This window comes from Fomitiporia mediterranea (genome assembly GCF_000271605.1).
Source record: "Fomitiporia mediterranea MF3/22 unplaced genomic scaffold FOMMEscaffold_15, whole genome shotgun sequence".
NCBI classification, from domain to species: domain Eukaryota; kingdom Fungi; phylum Basidiomycota; class Agaricomycetes; order Hymenochaetales; family Hymenochaetaceae; genus Fomitiporia; species Fomitiporia mediterranea.
Window position 1 is genome coordinate 1,129,679 of NW_006760400.1, and position 12,000 is coordinate 1,141,678.

Below are 12,000 nucleotides of genomic sequence, written 5' to 3' on the forward strand. Positions count from 1 at the left end.
CTTCTAATGTTACTAACAGTTCTAATGAAGGTGACTAGTTGTTCTTCTTTAACTAGGATAGATATATAGATAGATATTCTAGTTAAGGTAGAACAGAGTCAATCTGAAGGATGTCTATGATAGAACTAGTCTAGAACCCTCTTAAAACAACTCTACTCTGGAACACACATAGACCCAGCCTGCTAGATTTTGTCTGAGAGTTCCTTAAAGTCTTTAGTGAAGAGGAATTCAACTAGCTTCCTAAACACTATCCTTAGAACTATGTAATTGAATTGATCAAGGGTTTCCAACCTAAGGATTGTAAGGTCTACCTACTCAACAGAGACAAGTAGGAGGTGCTTAACAAGTTCCTTTGAGAAAATCTTTGGAACAGCTAGATCTGACTCTTAAAGTCTTCTATAGCCTCCCCTTTCTTCTTTGTCAAAAAGAAAGATAGGAAGCTCTATCTAGTCTAGGATTATTATTGTCTTAATAAGGGTACTGTCAAAAACAAGTACCTGCTCCCTCTGATTTAGGAGCTTATTAATAAGACACATACATTTAGGGTTTTTACTAAGTTGAATGTTTGATAGAGGTACAATAATATTCAGATCTAAGACAGAGATGAGTGGAAGACTGTGTTCTGAACTAATTGTAAATTGTACAAACCAACTATAATATTCTTTAGACTAACTAACTCACTTGTAACATTCTAGTCATTTATGAATTACATTCTTACAGATCTGATTGACTCAGAGCATGTTAGTGTGTATCTGGACAACATTCTGATCTTCACCCAGATAGTCAAGTACTATTACTAACTAATCTAAGTAGTTCTACAACAGTTCTGAGATAATAAACTGTTCCTTTAAGAAGTAAAGTACTCTTTTGTGTAGGAGTCAGTAGATTATCTAAGCTTTGTAATTAGTAGAGGAGAGGTCTGTATGAATCCAGCAAAGGTAACTACAGTTCAGAACTGGTTACAACCTTAGAACCTGAAACAGGTCTAAGCATTCCTTAGGTTTGTAAACTACTACTAATACTTTATTCAAGACTTCAGTACTATTGTCTAGCCCCTTTACAATCTTACTAGCAAAAATGTTCCTTAGTAATAGAATGATCAGTAACAGTCTGTGTTTGAGTCTCTCAAGTAGGCTATTACTAGTAAGCCTGTATTAGTAGTTCTAACAGTTGTAGACAAGTTTTGAGTCAAAGCCAACTCTTCCAACTTTATAAATAGAGTAGTACTGTCCTAGTTTATTGACAGAAAGTAGTGTCTGATAGTGTTCTGATTAGAATCCCTCTCTACAACAGAACAGAACTATCTTATTTATAACAAGGAACTTCTTACAATTGTCTGTTCCCTAAAGGAGTAGTGTCAATATCTCCTTAGTACTATACAGAAGTTTAAGATTTAGAGTGATTACTTTAATCTCTAGTACTTCTAGACACCTTAGAAGCTTAACTACTACTAAGCCTACTAGATGTTAGAACTGTAGGACTTCAACTTTGTACTGACCCACAAACCTAGAACACAAATAACAAAAGCTGATTTACTCTTAAGACAAGTAGGTTATGAAAGGGGAGAGAATGATAACAAAAATCTTGTTCTTCTAAACAATTCCTGTTTCATGTCTGAGACAATCTGAGAGATCCAACTCAAATCTGAGAATGTTAACTTTATTACCTGTATACAGTAAGCTTTAAGACACACACACAACCAGGTTGTAGTAAAGCAGTTAGAGAAGCAGGTTAGGGATTGGGAGGAGGATAAGGATGGATGAGTTTACTAGGAAGGCTGACTGTACATTCTGAAGGATTAGAAGCTGTAAGAGGACATTGTCTGAGCTCATTATAACAATCTGACTGTAGGACATTTGAGCCAACACAAAACACAGGAACTCATTACTCAGAACTACTAGTGGCTCAGAATGTAGAGGGAAATCCTAAAGTACATAACTGGTTATAATACATACTAACAGACTAAGGCCTACCAGACAAGGGTTTAGGCTCCCCTACATCTATATTGGATTCTAGATTACTCTTAGGAAGAAGTCTTAGTAGACCTGATTAGTAAGCTACCTGAGTCTTAGGGTTATAATACTATCTGTATGATTGTTGACTGATTCTCTAAGTAAGTCTATACAGTTCTGACCCAAACAGAACTTACTTCTGAAGGTATAGTGTACATTTATTAGGATCACATTTTCTGGTTGTACAGACTCCCTCAGAAGCTCATTCATAATTACAGACTATAATTCAAGTCAAAATTCATGTAGGACTTGTATATACTTCTCAGAATTTAAGGGAACCTTTCTACTACCTATTACTTACAGACTAACAGTCAAACTGAGCAAGTCAATCAGGAGATTGAGCTCTACCTCTGGATGTTTATCAATCATTAGTAATCAGATTAGTCTGAATAGCTAGCTCTAGCAGAATTTGTACACAATAACTAGTAACACTCTACAACAGGACAATCCCTATTCTTCCTCAATTATAGAAGACATCTGTACTAGGGAACAGTTCTGAACTGGAACAATAGTTCTGAATCTACAACAGACTTTGTAGAACAGATGCACAGAACCAGGGAGGACATACAAGCTCTTTTGGAAAAGGTAGTACAGGTTATAAAGTAGAACTATAATTAGAAGAGGTCTGTAGCTAAGGATTACTAGCCTAGTGACAAAGTTATACTAGAAGCTACTAACCTGACCACAGATTGTCTAATAAAGAAGTTAGACAATAAACACTTTAGACCCTTTGTTATTAAAAAGAAGGTCAGTACCTCTGCCTACAAACTCTAACTTCTAACAACATGGAAGTGTATACACCCAGTGTTTAACAAGGTTCTACTGTCTCAGTACTACAATCCAGGTTTTCCTTCACAACAAAGACCCTTACTGTCTCTACCAGAACACATTAGTTCTAAACCAGAATACAAAGTAGAGTATGTAACAGATACTAAGCTAGTGTGTAGAAAGCTCAAGTTCCTTATCTACTAGAAGGGATACCTAGTTGAAGAACACACTTGGGAACCTGCTGAGAATCTCACCCATACTGTTAAGACAATCTGAGACTTCTATTGACTTCATCCAGGTGCTCTGCATCAACTCTGCCTCACAGATTTCTAAACCCTACCATTCCAACCTATACCTAAGCTACTGACCAAGCCTAATGTTCACCAATCAGGACAATTGGTTTTAGAGAGAGGGTGATGTTACAGTTCTCTACCCTTGTACCTTCAGTTCTAAGGGTTCTACATTACAAAAAAGTCTTAAGTATTGTACTTACTTGTAATCTCATATATTTTATATATTTTATAAAATTTGTCCAATTACATATAATCTTCCTGGGGGGTTAAGTAATGACAGTACAATGTTAGATAAGTAAGTGAGAATACTTTTAAAACTTGGCAATTTCCATTATAATTTTATAAATTGTCAAGTTATAAAAGTGATTATAACACTTTCTAAGATTACAAGACTAAGACATACTTATTTATTTGAGAAAGTATAATATCTGCTTATAATACTTATAAGTCATTACAAGCGTTTGAATTGCTTCCTTTTGCTTTGGATACAATTTTTTATCAAATAATTAATAAAATATAATTATATTTAATTATTTAATACAAAATAATAAATGATACATTATTTCTACAGTCCTAACCTCTGCACCACCAGCAGCCTCTGCCTTGTTCTTTCGTGAGTAGAATTCGTGTCGGAAAAGGATGAACGCATCCTCAGGCCGTTTGATGTAGTCTTTGTCACTACAGTTGGTCGTCACTCGGGACCTGTGAGTCAAATTGCGTGTGTGTGTCAGATGAGGTCGAGCGGGTTGTGGAGGTTGAGGCTGCACCTGTTAGACAGGTTTAGAGTAGTTAGCAAGTGACAATACAAGATAAAAGGTGGATGTACTGCAACAGTGTGTAGCAAGTGTGAGTGGTGCATACAGGTTGAGATCCGGAGCGTTGAACAAGTTGATTCAGGCTGAAGACAAAGCCATATCAGTATGCATATGATTATATTCTGACTGACGTGCAATTGGAGGAGTAGTGAACTGAGTCGTTTTTGTGGATTGTAAAGGTGTATCTCTGGGACGTACCGGCTCGAACAGAGAAGGCGAAGTGGAACGTATGGACGGACTCAGCTCAAGAGGGGTAAGTGGCGGTCCACTGCTTCCGTTCGATATGGTGTTGTCTGCTGCACTAGGGAATGTAAATGCACGTGGGGTGGACCTGTAGAGAGTGATGTTAAGCATGGAATGGGTAGGGAAGGAGAGCACGTACAGCGTCAAAGAGAGGGTCGTACCATGGGAGTGGTCGTACGTTGGTATTGTCGCGAGCGCGCGCTTGTCGACTGTTGCTTGCACTACAGAGTAGGAAGTATGCGAATGTATGGAAACATTGAAGAAGTCGTTCGGCATTGGTCAACAATGCGGATGTGCGAATGCGAATGCAAAAAGGAAGGCGAGTGTAAACAAAGGAGGACAATGAAGGAGAGGTAACGCAAGTGGCGGAGCGAGGAGCGGGAGGGGTGGAAGGGAGACAAAAAGTTGGGAGGAGAGGGATGAGCAACCATTGTGCGAGTTATTATGAAGTGGACTGGCTGCTTACGCTTTACGATGAAGGACGGTGTAGTCAGCTCGGTGGCATCATCGCGGGATCTGAGGCTCAGCGCGGGCATCGCAGCGGCAGATTGGAGAGACGAGTACAGTGATGTTTATTGCCTATGTTGAAGCAGGCAGAGTGCCCGCCGGTGGGACGCTTGTAGGCAGAAGAATGGGCTAGAGAGAACAAGAGCAACAACATAGTGTTGGGGGAAGAGGATTGGGGAGATAGTGGAGGTAGGAGGGAAAGGAGTGACGAGAGCAAGTGCGTCATTATATGCTCTCGATCTTCGGTACTCAATTATGTAATCACTTCAAAATATAGTTTTAAAATAAAACTAAATTATATTATAAGCCTAACAGGGTGATTGTTAACAATATTAATATATATAATCACATATTATCTTACTAAAAGTATTGTAATTAACTTACAAGTACAATGTATTACTTTTATGACTATTATAATCTATCAACTATTGTTACAAATAACTTATAATATAATTTTAGCATATTATAATAGGAGTTAAGTGCTTGTATCTCACATGTAATGTTGTAATAATACTATTAGTAAGCTTACTTGCTCTAAAACATGTTTTTAGTTTAATAAAAACTTTGTATATTTCTTACATTTATATACAATCATTATAATTACATTACAAGTAAAATACAAGTAGTGTTTTAGAATGTAATGCTTATGAAATCATTTCATTAGATTACTTTTGCTATTATTAAATACATTTGTTGTGACTTTTTCGTGATGTACACCCTTCTGTACTAGAACTCAGGACTTCCATCCCTTAGGGGTACTGTCTATAGACTATATGTGTGCTGACTCTTACTACTACCCTTCCTTACTTCATCATTCCATTCCTTTGACCACCCCTTCATTCTTTGTTCATTCTATAGTCTCTTACCCTTTGTCCATCCCTTCATTCTTTATACCTTTATCTTTAACATTCCTTTCTTTCATTCTTTGTGGCTTATTATTCTTAAGTAGCTCATGCTCCCTGAGTACTCTTGTGTAGTTTAGTATATATAGGCATACAAGATTAGACTGGTCCTGTAGTCTTGATCTTGTCTACTCTAGATAGTCCTGTACTCTTAGGCTCACTCTATATACTCTACTCTTGTCTCACTCTCTCTCTCTGCCTGTTCTGCAAGTTCTGACTATGTTCCAGTACTTACATTCTGTATTTCTGTTGTGTAGGATAGTTGTAGCCTAGGTCCCCTTGCTGAGCCTTCAGGTCCCCTCTATGCTGTTGCTGACACCAAGAGAGGCAGCCTCTATGACAGTCAAAGGCTGCTTACACTTTGCCAGTGCCATATATGCAGGCATGTACTAAGATGTGATCTTGTATTTCTGTGCTAGTTGTGCCCTGCTAATCCCATCATACTCAAACCCCTCAAGCTTGGATATTGTGTGGCACCTAATATCATGGAACTGCCACATATGAGATAGGGCCAGTACTCTCTCCCAACGAAGGCAGAAATTTTCATCATCAGGAGTGGATGTGTCACCTGCTTTAAGACACCTAACATAAGAGATATTTTATTGTAGGTTCGGCAAGGAGCTACTAGTTGGTTCTGTTACAACTTACTCAGGGTAAAGCAGGTGTAACAAGTCCTCAAATGCACCTTCCTCGACACCCTCCAAGTGGATTGGATTATCATCAGAGTCACCTTCATGTGGGACTGTGCTGCACGCATCGATCGCAAACATATCACGGAATACTTCGGAGAAATTCGCAAATCGTTCTCGGGGGACTCTAAACAACTGATTGCCAACCTAGCATAAAAGCAATATTAAATTAAAGTGCCAATCAATACTATTGACTATGACGCACACGGAATGTAACAAGAGAGAAATAAAACGTATAATTTCTTTCAATTAGGGGTAGTGCAACGCTAAATTCATCCCAATTGGACCAATCCCGGGATGTACGCTTCTCATCTTCTTCGTAAATAAACCCGCTGGCAAGACGTGAATCTGCTGTGTCACTTTCGCTGCAATCGGGGACAGATGTCTCGTCCGATTGTGGCAGCATTTGGAGGAGGGTTTGGAGACCAGCTTTGGACGAGGTGGGATGCCGATAGTTTAGCTCACAAGTTGTGCTCACTTGTAATGCTGGAAATAAGCTTTGAGGGACACCTCGTGCAGACCTCATGTCTGTATATCGGCATATTCATAAGATGAAATACTATACAAGGCCTCAGAAGCAATTTTGGGCAGCACACGAATATGGAAATCGATTGACGAGAATGGGAAATACAGATACAGCAAGTTTACGAGTTTACGTAATGTGACTGCCACCGTCTCCAGCGTCCTTATGGTACCGAACGCAATGCTGAACTTCGATGCCAGTCACTGCTGACTCTCAGCACTATGCCTCTTACTCTTCCACTCAGCAATCACCAGATTATGGAAATACAGGTTACAACCGAAGAGCAGACCCCGCCACCATACAGCACTACCCCAGCGAGTACGACAAAGCACACGAACAAGCTGGTCCTAGCCATGTAGTGGAGCATGCTCAAAGTCCTAAACGTAGTCCATCCCTATTCCGTAGGATAAGTGCGACGGTAAAATCCAGGTCTTCACCGTCGATGTCCACTATTCGCCAAAATTTACCACCAGGAGGCTCCGGAAATGCTTCAAATGTCCGTGCAGATCCAATGTATGCCGCACCTTCAGCGACGTCCACATCGCAATCGTCAGGCTTGCATATGAATCCTGTTTCGCGGTTCAGGAAAGCGCGCAACGCAGCAAAAGATACTTCTCGGCACGAACGAGACACGAAGACGGAGCGTGTTGTTACGACCGAGGAGTGGCGTGTTTATGGTCGGACAGGTCAGAGCAATCCATCTACACACCCTCCATCCAGTGCAAAAGGTCAGCACACTTCTGGCCGATGGCATGATGCGAATCGGCAACACGGAAGATCGGGATCGGAGGTCCAATGGAATCAAGCAAATCCGCGACAAGAGTGTCCTCAGTCAAACACACCGCTTGCACGGAGTAATACAGTTGGGACATCAATGGCTCGAAGCCGAACAGAAATGTATCCGAGGGAGGGAGGATACTACCGAAAATATCAGTACTCGTCTTCTGAACGACATGAAACTGAATCCTCAGCCCAAGCAAGACCCGATAATCACTCGCGTACTGGGAATCCTCCGCGTATGGGAAAATACGGTGTATATGCAAGTCCAAGTACTGCCACGACGCGAATCCCAAATCCCTCCCAAGAAATTTGGCTCCCGCGAAAGGATGGAGAGAGTGCAGATCGGACAGCACGCAGATCGCCAACGACACGAGTCGAAGGCTGGAACGTACAGATTGCACCATCTACAGTTTCTTCTGTACCCCTATCCGGGCAAAACAGACACACAAGAGGATCAACACAAGCCCGTACTCTAAACACGGATTCTCCAAGTCTTACATTTGTAACCGACCACCCTCTTTCGGAAGGAGCAGTGCCGTCACCTCCTGATGCCTTGGAAGCAGAAAAGGCAAAAGAATTCGCAATGAATTTGGCAAAACGGATGTCCATGTTATTAACGGCAGACGATGTAGACGTTGACTCAAATCCTGATTCCGGAGTAACACGTCCATCGGACGGTTTACCTACATCCGTCGACGATGCTCAGGTGTCCTCCCCTACTACCTCCGGAACAGCTACACCTACACGCCCGGTTGCCCAAGATGAATCAGTACACCCCGGTAATGAACCTGAGAATTCATCAACAAGCAATGCTGATACAAGTTCACCGTTCGGCACTTTCCTTTCGAATGCACGTGAAATGAACAACGCTTTCGTACGAGGGACAGAGTCCATGTGGGGCAAACTTTTCGGAAAGAACAGAGGAAAGGAGAAGGGGGAAGCGCCCGAGGAAACAAGGGAAGAGTCGGCTTTAGCAGCACAAGAGGCGTCAAAGTCTGATGTAGAAGAGTCCGAGGTCGAAGGCTCACGCGACATAATGCTTTATTCGCCACTCATTCCAGATGCTGATTCAACTGTCGAGCTGGCTGCATCTGAGGTAGTGACATTGTACGGAGATGGATCTGACGATGCTCGAGAACGTGCATATCGTGACGAGTTGCGCCGTCGCTGGGCAGATGGACGTGGCTTTGTTTCGTTTGACGCGTTATCGACTATTGAACCAGTGCAAGAAGAATCAGACGATTCGGAGGGCACTCAGCCGAAGGCCGAGCAGGAGCATTCAGCTACTGTAGACAACACTCCCCTGCAGCCTACCAGTGATGCAGAACAAGCTAGCAAGCAAAGCGATAGACCACGGCCTAGAGAAAGGGTCGTATGGGTGCCATCGCGAACACAGATCTCAGTTCAGGTGCTTTGGTGGGGATACCGCATGTACGTCTTATTAGAGAATCTTTATCGTCTGTTCTATTCTAAATAGTCTAATCAATTCGTATCTAGATACCTTCCTCCGCCTGTCCTTCATGTACTTAGCAATCGGACCATAGAGACGGCAAAACGCGCGGCTCTATTAACGGCAGCGCTCACTTGGCTGCTGGAGAATTTACCGATTGCAACGCTACCTCCAGTGCTTGCACCAGCTGCTCTCCTGCTTAGAGCGCTCGTGCCACTGCTCGGTATGATCGGTGCATTTATTTCGTGGGGCTGGAAGGCGACAATTACGTTTGATAAGGGAAACGGTGTTGTGTTGAGTGCGACGTGGTTGTTGCCGATTGTTCTTGTCCCGGGGACATGGGAGGATAACGAGGTGCCTCCTACCCCCTCTGGCATTGGTGCCGAGAGCATGGCTGCTGGACCGCCGAGACAGGACACTCGATCCTCGAACGACCTTGCAGGAGTAAGCACCGACCAACGTGCATCAACGTCATCATGAAGGCACGGATTACTACTCAATTAAGTGCCTGACTTTGTCCTTCGAAAAGTCCGTGCAACCACTCCGCCTCCCGAACCATTTCCTCTACAGTACGCGGAGGACGTTCATCGTCTGCATCAACTTTCAATCGATTCATTCTTTTGTCACCCTCTACCTCCTTTGTTGCTCTCTTGTTCACTTCGCGCTGCATAGCTTGCAAATCACGCGGAAGCGTATGTTCGCTATCTTCCAGCGCGGGATAGACTGCGTCGTTGTTCTCAGAGAACGCATCCCCCCCATCCGGACGCCCGGGAAGCTTTCGCGGAAGGACATGGACGTGTACGTGTGGTATTGATTGTCCGGCAGCAAGTCCATCCTACATGACCGATAACGATGTTCACGAAAAATACCCAGTTGTAGTTAGACTGTTAGATTAATTTTGTACACGGATATGGAATGGAATGTCGTTTTACACACCTGACAAGCAATTGTCAAACTGTCAGCACCATATGCTCGTTCGACGACGCGTCCGACAAGCTGTACGCTTGTGAAGAGCTCGCCGACTTCGCTTGATGACAAGTCGGATAGACGTGGAACGACGCGCGTCGGAATGACTAGCACGTCTGTCATACAATTAACACGTTACGAGCAATAGAGAGACAGAGAGTAGTCAAATGAGAAAACCACTATCCTATCAAGGGGTTGGTACGAAGACTCACGACCGGGAACGATTGGCTTGAGATTAACGATTGCGAAGGCGTGAGCGGTACGATAGAACGCTTGTCGGGTGACGTCAATTGTTGAGAACAGGAGCTTGTTCATTTCGTCTAATGTCTAGCGGCTCTAGCCTGTCCTGCCAGCGGACGTCTATTTGAGCTCCGTGGATAACTCAGATGAGATGCAGAAAGAAAGCAGTGCAGTGGACGTGTTACAGTATCACGAGTTTTCGTGACTGACGTGACCACGCACTTGGGGGGAACCTTGTTCGGAGCTTCCCAATGAATCTCATGTTCTCATGTATGCAATCTATTGTCTACGTACAGGCTCATTGTATGTCTAGTCCCGCCGAGCCGAGTATTACTGCATGACACACAGCAAACCTCATATACCAAACAAATGCACCAGAAATAACAAACTGTTCTTGCTGAGGATCTCCATCTGTGTATGTACTGGTAGACTTGGCTCCCCGAGAGTCGAGACTCCAAACTGGTATAATATCGGCTCGAATCACCTAGTCACCACGCGATGTTCTCCTGTTCGACGGTCTCGCACAACTACCGGCTTCTTCTTCTTTTTCTCCCTCTCAGTATTTTCTTTGTCATAGGATCGCGATGCTGTATCTCTATCAGCTTTTGTCCGTTCCCCACGTAAATTTGCTCGAGGAGCTGTAGCAAGGTGTGCCGATTCATATAGGCCACCACTGTCAGCACTCACGTACTGTTTCGTTCGCACTATAATTCCCAGTGGTCCCCTTTTCTCCTTGTACACTGGCACTGGCACTGGCACATGCGAATCGCTCAGAGGATTTCCTAATGTTGGCTCTTTCGATCCTCCAGAAGATCCGTCCGTTGGGGAAACCGTGATTACTCGCGCTCCAGGAGGAAGGCCTGACCAAGTTCCACGATAGGGTGTTGAAGGTGCTGAGGCTGCTAGTCAGATTACAGTCAATGTTATTACTAATGCCTGAATTTAAATAGTATATAACTAACTTCTCATGCGGAATAGGGCACGTTCTTTCATGTAATCCTTCAGCAAGGTTGCTTGGGCATTCAGCTAAATGAATTCTTGTCTTATCATCTCAGATTCCTTCTATTCTGCAAATTCGGACTATTACCTCGTTGAATCTCCCAGACATATCTACACCTTTATTCTTGGCTGATTCATCCATGTCTGGATGGCATGACAGGGCCTTGACATATCAAAGAGTTACTTGTGTCAGAACTTGTCACCAATAGGTACCAACCTACATACCAGTTTCCTTTTCTTACTATCAACATCATGCTCGTCATAATCGAATTCTTTGCCTTTAAGTTCGAATCTTTCCAATGCTACTTCAACCTTTCTTCGATACTCATCAGCATCCATGATGGAGACAGGAGACAACACTGAAAGATCTTGGTTGTATATACAAGAGCTGTTTCACATCACCTGTATCAAAATACTGTGCAATATAATAGAGCTGCAAAGTTGTATCAAAATTACAGATCAAATATGTTGTATTGCTCCAAGGGTTCTATACTTGAACCGTTGTCAAGCAGTCGCTCATGACGACAGCTTACTAGCAATGCCTCGTGTTCTAAGTCCAAGCCCAAGGCGTCATTCTTAAAAAGTGGTCATGGACTAAAAGTATTGTTAATGTACTTCGCCACAGGTGCAGTATGGTCATATAATTTTATATTTGTTGTTAATTTTGTTATAAATTATGGCCTAGCGCTTACATGGCTGTCTTTCGCGCATCGAGCGAGGCAAAATTGTCTATTTTTGTCAAGAGTATTTGTAAGCTTTCCCACATGTGCATAACCCCTTGACCTTTTTTTCGCGCTTACCCCAGTAACCCCA

General features: G+C 42.8%; 5 protein-coding genes across 5 annotated transcripts; 1 reads left to right on the plus strand and 4 right to left on the minus strand.

The window, feature by feature from the left end:
• Positions 1 to 3,135: 3,135 nt before the first annotated feature.
• FOMMEDRAFT_161510 (uncharacterized protein) lies at positions 3,136 to 4,667 on the minus strand (the record flags this gene model as incomplete). The annotated part of the gene is made up of 5 exons (XM_007271040.1): positions 3,136 to 3,153; positions 3,652 to 3,840; positions 4,087 to 4,219; positions 4,271 to 4,352; positions 4,598 to 4,667. 5 exons carry the CDS (start codon positions 4,665 to 4,667, stop codon positions 3,136 to 3,138), a joined length of 492 nt encoding a protein of 163 aa, XP_007271102.1.
• A 1,262-nt stretch (positions 4,668 to 5,929) lies between these two features.
• On the minus strand, positions 5,930 to 6,635 carry FOMMEDRAFT_95837 (uncharacterized protein; the record flags this gene model as incomplete). Its single annotated transcript, XM_007270914.1, has 3 exons — positions 5,930 to 6,122; positions 6,189 to 6,376; positions 6,435 to 6,635. 3 exons carry the CDS (start codon positions 6,633 to 6,635, stop codon positions 5,930 to 5,932), a joined length of 582 nt encoding a protein of 193 aa, XP_007270976.1.
• Positions 6,636 to 6,945: 310 nt separating this feature from the next.
• On the plus strand, positions 6,946 to 9,462 carry FOMMEDRAFT_161512 (uncharacterized protein; the record flags this gene model as incomplete). The annotated part of the gene is made up of 2 exons (XM_007271041.1): positions 6,946 to 8,963; positions 9,030 to 9,462. 2 exons carry the CDS (start codon positions 6,946 to 6,948, stop codon positions 9,460 to 9,462), a joined length of 2,451 nt encoding a protein of 816 aa, XP_007271103.1.
• A 16-nt stretch (positions 9,463 to 9,478) lies between these two features.
• Positions 9,479 to 10,263, minus strand: FOMMEDRAFT_95734 (diadenosine 5',5'''-P1,P4-tetraphosphate asymmetrical hydrolase; the record flags this gene model as incomplete). Its single annotated transcript, XM_007270907.1, has 3 exons — positions 9,479 to 9,817; positions 9,919 to 10,064; positions 10,161 to 10,263. The coding sequence occupies 3 exons, from the start codon at positions 10,261 to 10,263 to the stop codon at positions 9,479 to 9,481; spliced, it is 588 nt and encodes a 195-aa protein (XP_007270969.1).
• Positions 10,264 to 10,668: 405 nt separating this feature from the next.
• Positions 10,669 to 11,526, minus strand: FOMMEDRAFT_161514 (uncharacterized protein; the record flags this gene model as incomplete). Its single annotated transcript, XM_007271042.1, has 4 exons — positions 10,669 to 11,090; positions 11,151 to 11,214; positions 11,276 to 11,350; positions 11,413 to 11,526. 4 exons carry the CDS (start codon positions 11,524 to 11,526, stop codon positions 10,669 to 10,671), a joined length of 675 nt encoding a protein of 224 aa, XP_007271104.1.
• Positions 11,527 to 12,000: the final 474 nt, after the last annotated feature.